The sequence below is a fragment of the Moschus berezovskii genome, chromosome 8, assembly GCF_049115385.1.
Source record: "Moschus berezovskii isolate FMDL1 chromosome 8, NW_MosBer_1.0, whole genome shotgun sequence".
Taxonomy (NCBI): domain Eukaryota; kingdom Metazoa; phylum Chordata; class Mammalia; order Artiodactyla; family Moschidae; genus Moschus; species Moschus berezovskii.
In genome coordinates, this window is record NC_142467.1 from 94,688,793 (window position 1) to 94,705,057 (window position 16,265).

General features: G+C 57.3%; 3 protein-coding genes across 3 annotated transcripts in view; 1 reads left to right on the forward strand and 2 right to left on the reverse strand.

Annotated features, from left to right (window-relative positions):
• CATSPERD (catsper channel auxiliary subunit delta) overlaps positions 1-1,759 on the forward strand; it is a 37,886-nt gene extending 36,127 nt beyond the window's left edge. The window contains exons 21-22 of the mRNA XM_055430295.2: positions 63-220; positions 1,522-1,759. Coding sequence (XP_055286270.2) covers positions 63-220; positions 1,522-1,759 — 396 coding nt within the window. The remainder of the gene's footprint in view (positions 1-62; positions 221-1,521) is intronic.
• Positions 1,760-5,201: 3,442 nt separating this feature from the next.
• On the reverse strand, positions 5,202-7,365 carry PRR22 (proline rich 22). Its single transcript, XM_055430615.2, has 3 exons — positions 6,856-7,365; positions 6,695-6,757; positions 5,202-6,309 (listed from the first exon to the last, which is right to left on the reverse strand). Exons 1-3 carry the CDS (start codon positions 6,983-6,985, stop codon positions 5,210-5,212), a joined length of 1,293 nt encoding a protein of 430 aa, XP_055286590.2. The 5' UTR covers positions 6,986-7,365; the 3' UTR covers positions 5,202-5,209.
• A 131-nt stretch (positions 7,366-7,496) lies between these two features.
• On the reverse strand, positions 7,497-12,509 carry DUS3L (dihydrouridine synthase 3 like). Its single transcript, XM_055430612.2, has 13 exons — positions 12,341-12,509; positions 11,340-11,628; positions 10,555-11,067; positions 10,152-10,193; positions 9,857-10,009; positions 9,528-9,644; positions 9,293-9,358; positions 9,105-9,215; positions 8,762-8,858; positions 8,538-8,613; positions 7,993-8,181; positions 7,773-7,901; positions 7,497-7,650 (listed from the first exon to the last, which is right to left on the reverse strand). The coding sequence occupies exons 1-13, from the start codon at positions 12,436-12,438 to the stop codon at positions 7,578-7,580; spliced, it is 1,953 nt and encodes a 650-aa protein (XP_055286587.2). The 5' UTR covers positions 12,439-12,509; the 3' UTR covers positions 7,497-7,577.
• Between the last annotated feature and the right edge of the window lie 3,756 nt (positions 12,510-16,265).

Here is a 16,265-nt window from a genome sequence, read left to right on the forward strand (position 1 = left end):
GGGCTCCCACAGTCCTCCCCGACCCCCAGGGCCAGCAGGCACGCCTTTGTCCTCCTCCCCAGAATTACATGAGCTGCCACGACCCCGACCACCATGAACCCTTGAGATGGCCTGATGTCCCGTATCAGATCTTGGGAGGCCCGACAGAAAACAAGGTTGTTTTCGACCAGAGAAATGGCATCTACATCTTCTTCATTTCTATCGTGGATCCACACTACAGGTGAGCGGGCCGGGGAGTTGCCGTGCACGGGGGGCCTCTGGGGAGACAGCTGGTGCTTCTAGAGCAAGTCCCAAGCGTGTGTGGGACCCACTTTCTGCCACCCTTAGGCAGGTCCTGGATAAACCCGAATCCCCCAACAGCTCAGACCATCCCCAGGAAGAGTGATACTTTAAGTCGTGGATGGCATTTGTTCACTCACTAAGTAAATCTTTATTCAGAGGCCGTGCCAGGCCCTGAGGGGAATAACAATGCCCAGCAGCACCCCTATCCCTACCCTGGGGAGTCAGAGTCACCCCATGGCGATGTCTTACTGGTGGGCACAGACAGGCTCCCAAGCACTAACCCTTAGATATTCAGGGAGTCTGCAAGCCAGCTGACTTCCCATTGGTAACTTGAAATGAGAGTATTAACGCCATGAAAACTGACACAGGTTATGGGCCTGGCTCCCCAGGCACCCCACCCTTGCCCTAAGAGCTGGGTATTATTAACATTTGCCACCCACTTGTGCTGGATCAAATCGTGAGCATCTCCCACTGGGAGGGGGAACGTGGGTGGCATTCTTTCCCCCATCACGTTTCCCCTCCAGATGGACACAAAAGCCACCCTCAAAAACTTGGGGGGAGCCTGCCTTCCCTTGGGGCCCCAGACCAGATCACCTCTGGGATGTCAGGGGTGGAAGGCTGGGGAGACTCTGGGAACACCCAGCGGGGGAGGGGGCCTGCCTGGGAGCCTCAGCCCCTCCCGTCCCCCCACCCACCTCCTGCAGTTTCTCTGGCTACTCGCCCCCTGGGTCCCCTTTCCTGGGTGCCCCTCCTTCCATCCTGCTACCCCCACTTCAGGGATGCTGTGGCCCCCGTCACACTCCCACTGTGTGATGAACAGTTTCTTGGCCTCTTCTGCCCCACCCCCAAGATGGCCTGGGCATGGAGGGGAGAGCCCTTGTCCCCAAAGCAGGGGACCACAGGGGCCCTGGGGGAAAATGTGACCTCTGTGAAATACAAAGAGGATGACAGATTGGAGGAGAGAGAAGTGGGTATGAATGGAACTCAGTGTCCCGAGTCACCATTCCAGGCCCAGCTGTCATTCCCGTGGATTTTAAAATGTTTGCTGGGGGAATTCCCTGGCAGTCCAGTGGGTAGGGTTCCTTGCTTTCACGGCCAAGGGCCAGGGTTCAATCCCTGATTGGAGAACTAAGATCCCACAAGCTGAGCAGAGCGGCCAAAACAGAAAAGCTTGCTGGGGTGAAGGGCGGGGCCCCTGAAGGCGGTGCCCCACAGACTCGGCCTGCCCACCCCTCGCAGCTACTGTCACCTGGAGACCACCTTCAGCGTCTATGTGTACGGGGCCTTCCCGCTGTCCATCTTCCCACCGGAGATCACCATTGTCCTGCTCACGGTGGCCACCCTGCTGTCCGTGTGGCTGGCTTACATGATTCCCCAGCTGCTGCACACAGAGCAGGGCCACGAGGTCAACGGCTTCTGGGTCAGACTATACCAAAGATGCAGGAAGTCTTGTGCATGTCTCTGGGGCAAGTGCTGAGCACCCGTGGAGGGAGGGGATGCCAGGGAGAGGGCAGAGTTGTAAAGGGTTTGTGAAAATAGCCAGTGGCAGCGTGTATCATTCGCGTTTTGTGGTTTTTCTACACCCATCAGCCTCCCTGGACATCCTGGCATCAGGGTCCCTCTTAACTATAGCACCTACCTGTGTAAGGATATAAGGATAAGGAGGACAGCCCAAGTCCTAATGAATAGGAGCTTGGTGGGGATTTCCCTGCTGGCCCAGTGTTTGGGACTTCATGCTGCAGGGGTTCAATCCCTGGCTGGGGAACTAAGATCCCGCAAGCCATTCAGCATGGCCAAAGAAAAAGCACTAGTGAGCAGGAGCTTGGAAAAATGAGCTCGCCCAGGCACGTGCGGTCATCTGCAAGCCCCTGAGATATATCAGACACATGATAAGTTCTGTCAGAGAAGGATGAGACCCGAGGAAGGGAGTGTGGGTCCATCTCTGTTGATAAACCCTGATGTATATACAAATGAACACATGTAGACTTGGGGGATGTCCATGAATAAGATTTGGAAGCATAGTACATATTTTACATGTACATGTGTTAGACATACATGTGGTGTGCATATATATATGCAGAGAGATGTACACATGTATGTAGTGCGGGTAGGGCATACACATACATGTGCGATGTGCATGCGTGTGCATGCATGTTGTATATGTGTGGATATTGCACACACGTGTATACCTGCAATTGACATACAAGTGCATGTCTGATACACATTCGTGTACACATGTGCGTGTACGTGTGGGTGATATGTCACACGAGTGTATGTGTATAATGCACACACATTGCACACATGTACATTCATGGATAAATACATGTGAGCATACATGTAAATAACATGCATGCCTATCTACAATAACACACATACAGGCATATAAATACGTGGGTACATGTATGGGCGTGTATCCATGTGTATGTGCAATGCACACATAGATGTACATGCATGTTGGATCAGTCTGTCCCTCCGTTCAGCGGGCTTCTCTCTCCCACACATCCTTCAAATCCCAGGTGGTGCGGGACACCATCTCAATCTAGTGAAAATTTTCTAACTTTTCTGATCACTCTCTGGTTAAAAGAACACATCCCGTGGTCATTTACTTGCTTTCTGTTTGTTTTTGGCCATGGCTGGAGGCATGTGGGATCTTATTAACAGTTCCCCATGGTGTGTGCTGTGCTTAGTTGCTCAGTTGTGTCCGACTCTCTGCCACCCCATAGACTGTAGCCCACCAGGCTCCTCTGTCCATGGGATTCTCCAGGCAAGAACACTGGAGTGGGTTGCCATGCCCTCCTCCAGGGGATCTTCTCAACCCAGGGATCAACCCCAGGTCTCCGCATTGCAGGCACATTCTTTACTGTATGAACCACCAGGGAAGCCCATGAATACTGGAGTGGGTAGCCTGTTCTTTCTCCAGGTCATTTTCCTGACCCAGGAATCAAACCGGGATCTCCTGCATTGCAGGTGGATTCTTTACCAGCTGATCTACCAGGGAAGCCCTAATAGTCACCTGATCAGGGATCAAACCTGTGCCCCCTGCAGTGGAAGCTTGGAGTCTTAATTACTGGACCCCCAGGGAAGCACCCCCTCCATGCCATGGTCATTTAAATTGCCTAATACGGGGACTTCCCTTGCAGTCCAGTGGTCAGGACTTGGCATTTTCACTGACATGGGCCCAGGTTCAAGCCAGTCATTCTGTCCCACCACCGGGGGCTGAGTTGCTCTGCCCCATCCACCCTCCAGGCCTGATGGGGAGTCACGAGATGGGATGCCATGCTTCACGATCCTCACTCCACATTAATCTTACAGAAAACCAAGCTCCTCCCCTCACACCCACCTTGCTTGCCAGGGGTTCCCCGTCTATGGCGGCTCTTCATATATGTCTCAAAAACACCCATTAACACGGCTGCAGGGAGGAAGGCTCCAAGGGAGGTGAGGGAAGTGAGCTCCTGGCTTCGCTAGGCCCATGTCCCATTCAGAGAAGAGTCAGGTAAGTGCAGGTGCAGACTCAGGGCTGCCCCCGCCTCCCTGAGCCTTGGAACAGGCTTCAGGGAGATGAGCCCTGTAGGCTCGATATGTGGTGCCAGCACATGGGATCCCCCACCCCGACCCCAGACATCTCCTGGATCCGAGTCAAGCCCCCGCAGGTTCCCAGCAGAGTCCAAGAGTGAAAGCCCTTGAGACCCAGCCTTGAACCTGGGGCAAAAGGGCCCTTACTCCTGCAGGGGAGGGAAGCAGGTGGGGCTGGCCCACTCCAGAGGTGTGCTCCATCTCTCCTTGTTTGTTGTTTTCTTGCTAAGTCATGGCTGGCGCTTTTGGAACTCCATGGACTGTAGCCCGCCACCCTCCTCTGTCCATGGGATTCTCCAGACAAGAATACAGGAGTGGGTTGCCATTTCCGTCTCTAGGGGATCTTGCTGACCCAGGGGCAAACACTTGTTTTCTGCATTGACAGGTAGATTCTTTACCCCTGAGCCACCAGGGAAGCCCCCCAACTCTCCTTACCTCCTTGTACGTCACCCCCTTCAGGGTCACCTTGAGTATTTCAGGGGAGGGTATGGACAGCAGCTGCTGCAGGCTCTCCAGTGGGAAGGGCTGAAGACAGCCTGGCCTGGGCCCCACAGGGGTGGGAGCCATGTGGATGCAGCAGGAGGAGCCCAGGCAGGAGGGAAATCCCAGGCTCCCCGTGCCTGCCACACGCGGCCAGTTCCAGTGAGGGGATGCAGCCCCCTGCCATCTTGGGACAGGCACGCCCACCCGGGCCTCAGGCTTCACCTAGGCTGCAGGTGCATTCTGCATGCCCCATCACATGTGGGCCTGTTTTCGGCCAACCGTGTACCAGGCGGGCACCATCTCCCGCATCCCTGCCCAGACCCCACCCTCAGACCTCAGGTGCCTCCACCTCCAACCAGCACCTACCTCCACACCCCAGCTCTCTGCATGAACATGGGTGGGGGCCCACCTCCCCACCCCTTCCCCATTGGCGACACCACCCACCCTGCCAGGTGGGTGGAGGCTGAGCCCAGCCCGCAGGCCTCTCCCCCTCCCACCAGTAGTGCTTCAGAGGGATGGTCGGGGATATGCAGGCCACTCCCCAACTCCCACATTTGCTGTGTGTCACCAGGCCAGTCCCTGCTCATCTCTGGGCAGCCCTGACTTTCCCAGTCAAACACAGAAGTGAAATTCTTGCAGTGTAGGAGTCAGGCGGTTCCCACCTCTCCAAAGTGCCGGCTGACTTGGATTCTCTGTGGCTGGATTTAGAATCCCAAATCCGCATCTAGGGCTCCCCCACTCTGTAAGTCCAGCACCCTCAGGGTCCTGCAGGGCCTCACCCTGTGGTCTGAGGCCCACTGTACAACAGGGAGGGTGTGGGGACGGCCCTGATGCCACTGGGCGGACACAGCACTGAGAGGTCAAATCCGCTTTAATGGGGGGTGGCTCCCAGGTCCTGCTGGGGCCCTGAGGAGGCAGCGCCCGTGGGGCCCGTGGCCTGCTTGCCCTTGCTGCCCTGCCGCCCCTTCTTGGTGGTGGAACTGCCTGCCTTCCTCTTGCCAGGGGGCTCGGCCCTGGGGGCAGAGGCTGCAGTGCTGGCGGCTGGGGGCCCTGGGCAGGGCAGCGGCTCGTCGTCCAGTGCCTTAAAGTTGAAGAAGTAGTCCACGTTGGAGACAGCGTCCAGGATCTCAGGCACACTGTAGTCGAAGGACAGCAGCTCGTCCGGCAGGTGCAGCGAGCGGATATCACCAGAGGAGTCGTCGCCGCCGCCCCCGCTGTCGGGCAGTGCTGGCCCAGGCCCCAGGGGCTTGCATGGGGCCCCTTCGGGCTCGACACTGCCCGGCAGGCAGTCGAAGAGCTTCATCGCATCCTCCAGCAGCACCTTCTCGGGCAGCGCAAAGGCCCGGGCCACCTCGGGGGTCCTGGCCTCATCCACCCCCAATGGGGCCACCTCGGCATCGGCTGCCTTGGGTTCGGCAGGGACCGATGGGTACAGGGGGCCGGGGGGTGGCTCCTTGGCTGGGAAGGTCAAGGTCTCCCCGGGCCCATGCAGTTGGCTCAGGCGGCCCTTGAGGTGGCTGTAGGTGCTCGGGGGCAGTGTGGCCTCGGTGGGCAGCGTGACAAGCAGCTGGGGCAGCTTGCTCTCCTTGGGGGGTGGTGGGGGCGCCAGGCCCTCCTTGATCAAGGGCAGGGGCAGCTCCACGAAGGTGGGCGGCCCCCCGTCCCCCATGAAGCCCATGGTCTCTGGCCCCAGCCCCTCAGGCGGGAAGTACGGCAGGAGGTACTGGGGGCCCCCAGGGGGCAGTGGCTGGTAGTGGGGGTATGGTGGGGGCGGTGGGGGCGGCACCGGGGCCTTGAGGTAGTGCTGGGGCTCCAGGAGGTAAGTGCCTGGTGAGGCGGGGACCCCAGCTGGCCCCCCATCGCCCACGGCCACCAACTTGTACAGGGACGACTGGCCGAAGTCAGTGGCGGCCCACTCGATTCGGTAGATGCGGGGGTCAAAGAAGCACCCGCAGGGTGCCATCTGGAAACCTGTGGCCAGGAGGGTGGCCCTCAGAGGGGCGGTCCTGGGACCTGCCTGGGGGGCACGTTAGGGGGACACAGGACACGGACCAACCCTGGGGTCCATTTGGGGGACGAGGACATAGGCTTTGCCTCTGGGGGTTTATCTACCAGTCTCGGGACCCAGGACGTGTTCTGAGGGCTCATGGGGGGGGGGGCGCTAGAGACACAGACCTGGCTTTGGGGAACCTGACTGGGGGACAAGAGTCATAGGGCTGTCTTACTGTCAGGGCCTCATTGAGGGAATGGGGGACACTGGCCTTGCTTTGGAGTGGGAAGCCATCTAGGGTTAGGGGTGGGGATGAGATGGCCCCGCCCACTCCCCAGTCCTCAAGGGTTGGAGGGAGGCTGGTACCTGCTGGAGGGGTTGGGAACACCTCCTTCTCCGGGGTTGGGGGGTGGTACAGGTTGGAGGAACCTGTGGACAAAGGCAGGCAGGTGGGTGGGGTCCTGAGGCTGGCGGACAGAGCCCCAGTCCCTGCCCCCATGGCCGCACTCCCCCCCACCGACTCATACCCACAGCGGACAGAGGCTCTGTGCAGGCGGGAATGGGCTGGCTGCCCAGCCCATCAGTGGCATCCACACCCTGGGGACTGAAGCCTTCTTGGGGAGCTGTGGGTGTGTAGAAGGGTTTGGGGTGCTGCATAGGGAGGCGGGGGCCTGACCCAGGTGGGCCAGGAGGGCAGCAGGAGGGGAGCACAGGTGGCCCACCCAAAGAACAGGCTCAGAGTCCTGTGGAGTTCTGTTTGTCCCGTTACTCTGGGCAGCGGGTTCCAGGCTGCGGCCCGCCCACTGGTCGGGGTTCCGGGTAATGGCGGAGTAGGGAGTGGGCAGGGTGGACCAGGAAACCAAGGGAGCCAGAGACAGGCATCACAGAGGGCATGGTGGACCTTGGGTGCGGTCTGCTGCCTTCCGCCTCTGCCAGCATGGCTTGCCAGTCAGCTTTAAGGCCCCTTCCTCCAGGCAGCCCACCCTGATCCACACTTGGGTAGGCTGAGGCCCCATCTCATGGGCTCTGATGGCTTCTTTGTTGTCAAGGCCTTTTTGGCACCAGCAGTGGCCAGCACAGGGCTGGTGAATGAGTGGGGATGAGGGGGATGTGGGGGTGGGGATGGCCGGGGGCCAAGGGCAGCCTCAGGGTCACAGAAAGGCCTGGGTCTTAGAAGAATAGAATTTATTGTCTTCTCACGCTTTAGGGGGCCCTCTGGGTACTCAAGATGCCCCTCCCACCCCTGTGGCTACTTGTAGGCATTGGCCTTGTGCTTGGGCAGGAAGACGAAGTTGGGCGGGACGGGTCCCAGCAGCATCTCACTGTGGGGAGGGAGGCAGGCAGCCAGGGTCAGGCCTGGCACAGGGCGGCCCCCAATCCAGCTCACCCCAGACCCACCAGGTCCTCCATTCCCCTGCCCCTCAGGGCCTCAGTTCCCGGGCACCTGATGCGAATCCAGTCGGCTGCCTTCTGGCTGGCCATCAGTGTTTCCAGGTAGTCGCGGCCTAGGTAGTAGGGTGGCCGCTCATTGATCCGCTGCGGGAGCCGCTCCAGCAGGCCCACGGGCACGTACCTGTGGGCGGGGGTGGCGGGAAAGGGGTTGGGCTGGGGCTCCCCACAACACTGCACCTGGCCCGCCCCACTGCCCCGCTGCCCCATCCCACCTGCACAGGAAGGAGAGCCACTCGAGGAGGAAGCGGCGCGTCTTCTCCACACCCTGCGTGTCCGAGCCCCAGTGCTCCAGTCCGTAGTGTGTGAAGTCCCGCAGGATGTCCAGGCGCTCGGATGACGAGATGTCCCAGTGCCTCTGCTCCTTGATCTCCGTGAACAGCCATGGCTTGAGCAGGGCACCACTGGGGGCGGGCAGCGGGCAGCAGTCAGTGGGCTGGTAGGGAAACCCCGGCCCCCAAAACCATGGTCCCCAGCCTCCCAGCCACACGCTCACACGACTCTCAAAGCCAGAGAATTCTGGGACTTCACTAGTGGTCCAGTGGCTAAGACTCCATGCTCCCAATGCAGGGGATCTGGGTTTCATCCCTAGTCAGGGAACTACACCCCACATGCCCCAACTAAAAACCCCACATCCCATAATAAAGATCAAAGGTCCCACACGCTGCAGCTAAGACCCAACACAGCCAAATTAAAAAAAAGTCTGAGAGTTCCAAGCTCTGACACTAAGGCCACAGCTGCAGCCCCAAGGCACACGCACCGTGCGATCATGACCCCTGCGACACCAGTCTGCAGGGCTCGGTTGGCATCCTCGTAGGACAAGACGTCTCCATTCCCTGAGGGACAGAAGCCGGGGTCTCAGGGAGCCATGTCGGGTGGGGATGCCAGGGCATGAGGAGTCCTTGCCAGCCCGGGAGCCCGCCATCGGGGCAGGGAGGGGCCCAGGTGAGGGGTGGGCCGGGTGTGTGACCTGTGGGGACCCACCGAAAAGGGGCATGGGGTGGGCTGCCGCCACGCACTGCTCGATGTACTGCCAGTCGGCCAGCTTGGTGTAGCGCTGCTCCCGTGAGCGGCCATGGAGCTGGAGGAGAGGCGGCCGCGTGGGGAGGGAAGGAGGGGCCAGGGAAGCAGAGGATCAGAGAGAGAGACAGAGAGACCCAGAGAGCCCGGGAGAGACGGACTGAGAGAGAGAGAGACAGAGAGATAGACAGACAAAGACAAGAGATGGAGAGCGAGCCAGAGACCAGGAGAGAGGAAACGGGAGGGAGGGAGAGTTAGAAACGGAAGTGCCTCGGGGCCCTGATGCCCGCTGTGCCCCAAGACCCACCGTGACCAGAGCCGCCCCCCAGTCCCGCAGATCGGGCAGCAGCCGGTGGGCCAGATTCACACGCTCCTGGACGCCCGTGCGCAGCTTCACAGTCAGTGGCACGTCCAGCACCTGTGGGAACAGGAGTGGTCGGCAGCAAGGCCTGGGGTTGGGCGGTGAGGGCTGTGGGCGGTCATCTTGGGCAGTACCTGGTTCATGCCACGAACGATCTGCTGGAACTTGGCCAAGCGGTTCATGAGAGCACAGCCCCCGCCCTGGGAGAGACAGGCGGCTGGAGCTCAGGAAGGCAGGACCCAGGCTGGGCCTGACGCCAGCTCCCACCCCACCGCTGCTTTCCTTATCCAGATGCAGAAAGCAAGGCCCAGAGGCCCCCACAGATTCCTAGGGACTCCACCCTCACCCACTCAGCTGAATGTTGGGTACCTTCTTGAACACGAGGTCAATGGGGCAGCCGACATTGATGTCCACGAAATCCACCTCAATGGTGCGGTTCAGCAGCTCGGCACATTTGGTCATGGTGTCAGGAAAGGCGCCCTCAAGCTGTGACCGGGTGGGCAGGCAGGGAGTGAGGGGCCATCCTGCCTGGCCCCGTGCTGAGGCTAGCAGCTCCTCCGGGTACGTCAGGCAGGCACGTGGCCAGCACCTGAGGCGGGGGGTCTGGGAGGTGATCCAGGAGAGCCTGACCCTGCACCTGGCTCTGACACGTGACAGCCAAGAGCCCCTCCTGCTTCCCTTCCTCAGGCACCACCAACCTGGACGCCAAAGATATCCTCGCAGGGGTGGCGTCTGAGCAGGGCCCACTCAGATGTCTGGCCCTGCAGCAGGTTGGTGCACACTGCCATCTCCCCACAGGTCACGTCCGCCCCGAAGCGCTTACAGATCCGGCGGAAAGGCAGGTTGCCACACTGGGAACAGTGGAACGCACACATAAGGGCATGGCAGGCTAGGACCCCAGACATGGACCCAAGCCCCCAGGGCAGGGGGAGCAGTGGGTACTGCTGTGATGAGCACATTGCCAGCACCTGCTCACCCCGCTGTGGGCCCTACCGTGGTGAGTGGGGCCAGGTACAGCTTGCCACTGATGTCCAGCTGAAAGGGGAAAAAAGGACATTGAATTTCCACCCACAAATCTGACTTTCGAGGCCTCTCAAGCCTCAAGACTTCCCACAGGCTTTGTCCTGCCCCAGTGAGTCTGGCTCCTTTTCACCTCCATGCCTCTGCACAGGTCACCTAATACCTCCATGAGGAAAGTTCTTTTGTCCATGCTTTTCTCTGCTAGAGAGCTTCTACTCAACTGTCAAAGCCCCAGTCCCAATGCCCTCCCTTCTAGGAAGCCTTTTCCACTGTCCCCCTCTGTTATAGCACGGACCCTCTGGGGCTAGGAGAGAGTGCCCAGCTCTGTCTGCCCCTGATGCTGCTAGTGTTCTCAGAGGGGGCCCGTGACACATACCCGCCGCTTCTCACGGGGCCTCAACCTGACTACATCCTCATCTGTAAGGGGTCCGCAGGTCCTTAAAGGGCCGCTGGGAGGGCCAATGGTGTCCGGTTCCTGGGGGTCCAGCTGGATGTCACAGTTATCCTGCCTTGGGGCACCCTCGGCCTCCCTGCCCTCAAGGACAGTGGCTTCATGGGTGGGGCCTGGCATCGGGCCCCTGCTCAGCTGGCGCAGAGCCTGCTCTGCACGCTTGAAGTGGATCTTCCTTTTACGCAGCTGCTGCTGCAGGGCCTTGTCCAGGCCGTTGCGGATGGGCGGGGCCTGGATCAATCCCTCCCTCACCAGATTCTGGCCCTCAGGCCCCAGATGCGCCCCGGCAAAGCGGCAGGTCACACCATAGGGGCACCTGCCAAAGGTTTCGAAGAGCACACAGCTGGGGCCAAGGTCAGCAGGCTTGGTCTCCAGGTAGTGGCCCACATCATGCAGGAAGCGGCAGCGGTCGCCATAGAAACACCTAGCAGCTGACTCCTGCAAGGAAACAGAGAGGCAGTGAGGGAGGACGGAGAGACGCTGATGAAGGCAGTCAGGCAGCCTAGGTTTGAAACTCAGATCCCTCCTCTCCTGGCTGTGTGTCCTCAGACAAGTCAGAAACCTCACCAAGCCTCAGTTTCTTCACCTGGAAAATGGGAACAATAACGATACATCATAACGTCATGAAAACTGAACGGGGGGGGTGGGGGAGTGGGTCAGACACGCTCACACTCAAGGCATCTGGGATTTTCAGAGACAGTGAGGCACACCTGGACCAGAGAGGGGCAGAGCTTGTTCTTATCATAGTGGGTGGGCTTCACGTGAGGCCGGCACTTGTTCTGGCCCCGAGCCCTCTTCTGAGCCTGAAGCTGCTCCCCAGGTTCAGCTGCCTCCTCTGCCTGCCCGTCCTCTGTCTGCCCATCCTCCAGTCGGATCCGCTTGGCCTCAGGCTCAGCCAGGTCATTGCCAGCAGGGTCTACAGCCTCAGATTCCTGGCTGGGCTTCTCCTGACCTTTGGCTTCCAGGAATTCGTGGAACTGCTCCTTGGTGGTGAGGTATCTGCCAGCAGAGAGGAAGGAGAAAGGAGGGCTTGTGAAAGAAGTATCCTGCCTTGAACTCAGATTCACGAACGCTAGGGAAAAGGGCTGAGAACACTTGCCCCTGTTTACATGCCTCTGTTGATGGTACTCCCTACTTGGAACTAGGCAGCTACCAGCCGAGGAACACTTCAAGGCCGCAGGGAGGACCTATTTTGTTTCTGGGTCCCCAGTGCCCAGACTGGAGAACTGAATTAAGTGCAAATATCAGATGTGAACCTCCCTGGCTAACTTAGGCTAGAAGAAACTACAAGTCCCAGCGTGCTCTGCAACGGGTCCGCTGACGCCACACTTCCCAGCATGCCTTTCAGTAAACACAACGCCCCCCCCCCCCGCAAAGCCCCAGCATGCCCCGCGGCACTCGCTTCAGACACAAGTCCCTACCTGTAAGTGCGGCGGCTGGCCAGAGCTGCACTTGCGCCATTCCCGCCATACGCTAGGCCTACAGTCCCCAGCATGCACTGCGGCCTCCTCCCCAGACCCCGCCCACCCCAGCATGCACCGTGGTGTCCTTAGCGCTTGTGACAGTTCCCAACGTGCGTGATCTCAGGTGCTCGCTGACCCTGTGAGCGGATGGAAGGCCGAAACAGAAGAGCCGGCGAGCTTCCAATGCTGGGCCGCTGCCCCAGCTCCCGGCAAGCACTGCTCGGTCCGCGCCTGACCCAGAGACTCACTGAGGTTTGATGGGCGCCACTCCCCGTTCCGGCTCGACGGTTCCTAGGTCGCCAGCATCATCACTCTCTGCTGAGACTTCTGCCGCTCCCTCCGCCATCGGCCCCCCTCACGCCCGCTTTGGAGTGCCGCGGAAAGGCCTTCCGGGTCGCGTGTGTGTCTTCCCTGGGCTTGCTGATGAAGTGCGCATGCCCAGGTCGCTCCAAGTGACGTAATTGTACGCGCGTGACGTAATGGGGCGGAACCTAGGAGGGGTGGGGCTTCGGGCCCCTTTTCTACCGCTGATCCCTTAGCGGGAAACGGAAATGTTCAATGAGTCTCTTGGGGCTCTCAAACTGGCTTCCCGTGGGCCACAATCGGCTTACAGAAATATTTTGTTTTCCTGATGAAATTTTAAAACACTGCTACTTTTATTTGGGGCGTTCATTAAACGAGTAACTCGTTGAATGCCCATGTGTTACGTACTATCCTAGACGCCAGCGAAATAGCAGTGAATAAAACAAACCAAAAAATCCTTATGCTTAGGAGCTTAGATAGGAGTGGTGAAGACAATCAACATAATACATAAGTAAGGTATACTGTATATTGGACGGTAATGAAGCAGGGAAGAGGAAGTGGGAAAGCCATTTCTGGTGGTTGCGGTTCTTAATAGAATGGTCAGGGAAAGCTTCTTCACTGAGGGGACATTTTAGTGTTTTTGCAAGAGGTGAATGAGAGAGACAGGAATATCAGAAGGAAAAGTGCTCCAGGTTGAGGGAACAGCCAGTACAAAGGCCCTGAGGCAGGACCCTGCCTGGTGTGTTGGACAAACAGTGAGCTCTGTGGTTGGATCTGCGTGAGCAAGAGAGAGAGAGGGAGGAGGTGAGAACAGGGAGGTGAAGGTCATGCAGGGCCCTCTAGGCTTTGGGGAGGACTTGGGGATTTTATCCCAGGGAAGTGGGAGAACAAACAGCCCAAGGAGAGCAGAATCGAGTCGCCATTTTCCACAGTCCCCACCATCCCCTGCTGCACTCTCCTAAAGCTCCCTGTTCCTGGAAGAGGCTTGCTACAGCACAGGCACCTCTGGGCTGTGGACTCAGCCTGCCAGTTTGGAATCCCAGCACTTCTACTTACCAACTGGGAACATTGTCTTTAACTTTGTGCCTCAGTCTCCTCATCAGAAGAATGGGGCAGATAGAAATAGCTGTTTTGGAAACTATAGAGTCAGTAAATAACAGTCAATAAACATTAAAGAGTACTGTTGTTGCTACTGTGTGCTACTTCAGTCGCGCCCAACGCTCTGCGACCCTATGGACCGTAGCCCACCAGGCTCCTCTGTCCATGGGATTCTCCAGGCGAGAATACTGCAGTGGTTTGCCATGCCCTCATCCAGGGGATCTTCCAGACTCAGGGATCCAACGTTGCTATTTCTTTATCACTATTCAGTTCAGTTCAGTTCAGTTCAGTCGCTCAGTCGTGTCCGACTCTGCGCGACCCCATGAATCACAGAACGCCAGGCCTCCCTGTCCATCACCAACTCCCGGAGCTCACTCAAACTCGTGTCCACAGTGTCGGTGATGCCATCCAGCCATCTCATTCTCGGTTGTCCCCTTCTTCTCCCGCCCCCAACCTTTCCCAGCATCAGAGTCTTTTCCAGTGAGTCAACTCGTCGCATGAGGTGGCCAAAGTATTGCAGTTTCAGCTTCAGCATCAGTCCCTCCAATGAACACCCAGGATCAATCTCCCTTAGAATGGACTGGTTGGATCTCCTTGCGGTACAAGGGACTCTCAAGAGTCTTCTCCAACACCACAGTTCAAAAGCATCAATTATTCGGCGATCAGCTTTCTTCACAGTCCAACTCTAACATCCATACATGACCACGGGAAAAACCATAGCCTTGACTAGACGGACCTTGGTTGGCAAAGTAATGTCTCTGCTTTTTAATATACTATCAAGGTTGGTCATAACTTTCCTTCCAAGGAGTAAGCGTCTTTTAATTTCATGGCTGCAATCAGCATCCGCAGTGATTTTGGAGCCCAAAAAAATAAAGTCTGACACTGTTTCCACTGTTTTTCCGTCTATTTCCCATGAAGTGATGGGACCAGATGCCATGATCTTTGTTTTCTGAATGTTGAGCTTCAAGCCAACCTTTTCACTCTCCTCTTTCACTTTCCTCGAGAGGCTTTTGAGTTCCTCTTCACTTTCTGCCATAAGGGTAGTGTCATCTGCATATCTGAGATTATTCATATTTCTCCCAGCAATCTTGATTCCAGCTTGTGTTTCTTCCAGCCCAGCGTTCCTCATGATGTACTCTGCGTATAAGTTAAATAAGCAAGGTGACAATATACAGCCTTGATGCACTCCTTTTCCTATTTGGAACCAGTCTGTTGTTCCATGTACAGTTCTGACTGTTGCTTCTTGACCTGCATACATGTTTCTCAAGAGGCAGGTCAGGTGGTCTGGTATTCCCATCTCTTTCAGAATGTTCCACAGTTTATTGTGATCGACACAGTCAAAGGCTTTGGCATAGTCAATGAAGCAGAAATAGATGCTCTTCTGGAATTCTCTTGCTTTCTCCATGATCCAGCGGATGTTGCCAATTTGATCTCTGGTGCCTCTGCCTTATCACTATTATTTGCCTTGAATTATGTGAACACAGTGCAGGATGTCAATAACCAATTTCTTGGCCGCCCATGGATTTTACCGCTAACCTTGACAAAGCTTTCCTTGAACAAGGAAATGAGACAGAGAGTATTCCTTGAATGACAGAGGGACAAACAGGCCAGAGGAGGGAAAGGATTTGCCTGAGGCCACAACACGCTCAACACCAGCTTTTCTAAGACCTGGGCGGAAATGGACCTTCCCTGGTGGCTCAGAGGTTAAAGCGTCTGCCTCCAATGCGGGAGACCCGGGTTCGATCCCTGGGTCGGGAAGATACCCTGGAGAAGGAAATGGTAACCCACTCCAGTATTCGGAGAATCCCATGGACGGAGAAGCCTGGTAGGCTACAGTCCACAGTCCACGGGGTCGCAAAGAGTCGGACTCACAGTCCACAGTCCACGGGGTCGCAAACAGTCGGACGCGACTGAAAGGAACGGAACGGGGGAAAATGGAATGGGGGCAGGGAGCAGCTTGTCTTCCATCTCTGGCCTCTGCCGCCCTCTATAGGAAAAACTGGAAATAAAACTTGGAATCAGGAACTCTGGAAGAAACCACAGCAGTCCTTGGGAGACTGTCCCACTTACCCACCTCCAGGGACAGGAACTCACTTCTTCCTGAGTTGCCCACCCCATTGCTCTCTGAGGTTCTACCATCGTCTCCCCGGACATCATTCCACAGGCATCCAGATCTGTCTGGGGAGACAGTTTTTCAGGTGGAGACCTGAGGCCCACAGAGGGTGACCTCAGGAATGGAACTCCCCTCTCTGGGCCTCAGCCTTCAAGAAGACCCTCCTTAGGGCTTCCTGGCTTTGCCCTGTGACAAGGAGCCTTCTCTGTGTAAGGCAATCCAGAAAGTCTTCCTGTAGGGAGAGAAAGGGAGATTGTGGACTGGCAATTAATAACAATGTGCTGTGCTCTGCGTAATCACTCAGTCATGTCCAACTCTTTGAGACCCCATGGACTGTAGCCTGCCAGGCACTCCTGTTCATGGGGATTCTCCAGGCAAGAATACTGGAGTGGGTTGCCATTTCCTTCTTCAGGGGATCTCCCTGACTCAGGGATCAAACCTGGGTCTCCCGCATTGCAGGTGAATTCTTTACTGTCTGATCCACTAGGGACGCCCAGGAATACTGGGGTGGGTAGCCTATCCCTATCTTCCTGACCCAGGAATTGAACCAGGGTCTCCTGCATCGCAGGTGGATTCTTTACCAGCTGAGCTGTCAGGGAATCCCTAATAACCATGATATGGGTATTAATATAAGTGACACATTATTAACTGCTTGTTAT

What these genes read in the sequence shown, in the direction of transcription:
- PRR22 (XM_055430615.2), bottom strand. Translation starts at nt 6,985, where the DNA reads ATGCAGCACCCCAAACCCTTCTACACACCCACAGCTCCCCAAGAAGGC. An exon ending in AGAGCCTCTGTCCGCTGTGG is followed by an intron (nt 6,758 to 6,855) that starts GTATGAGTCGGT and finishes CTTTGTCCACAG; the next exon opens with GTTCCTCCAACCTGTACCAC. An exon ending in GTTCCCAACCCCTCCAGCAG is followed by an intron (nt 6,310 to 6,694) that starts GTACCAGCCTCC and finishes TCCTGGCCACAG; the next exon opens with GTTTCCAGATGGCACCCTGC.
- DUS3L (XM_055430612.2), bottom strand. Translation starts at nt 12,438, where the DNA reads ATGGCGGAGGGAGCGGCAGAAGTCTCAGCAGAGAGTGATGATGCTGGC. An exon ending in TCGTTCGTGGCATGAACCAG is followed by an intron (nt 9,216 to 9,292) that starts GTACTGCCCAAG and finishes CTGTTCCCACAG; the next exon opens with GTGCTGGACGTGCCACTGAC. An exon ending in GGGGGGCGGCTCTGGTCACG is followed by an intron (nt 8,859 to 9,104) that starts GTGGGTCTTGGG and finishes CCTCTCCTCCAG; the next exon opens with CTCCATGGCCGCTCACGGGA.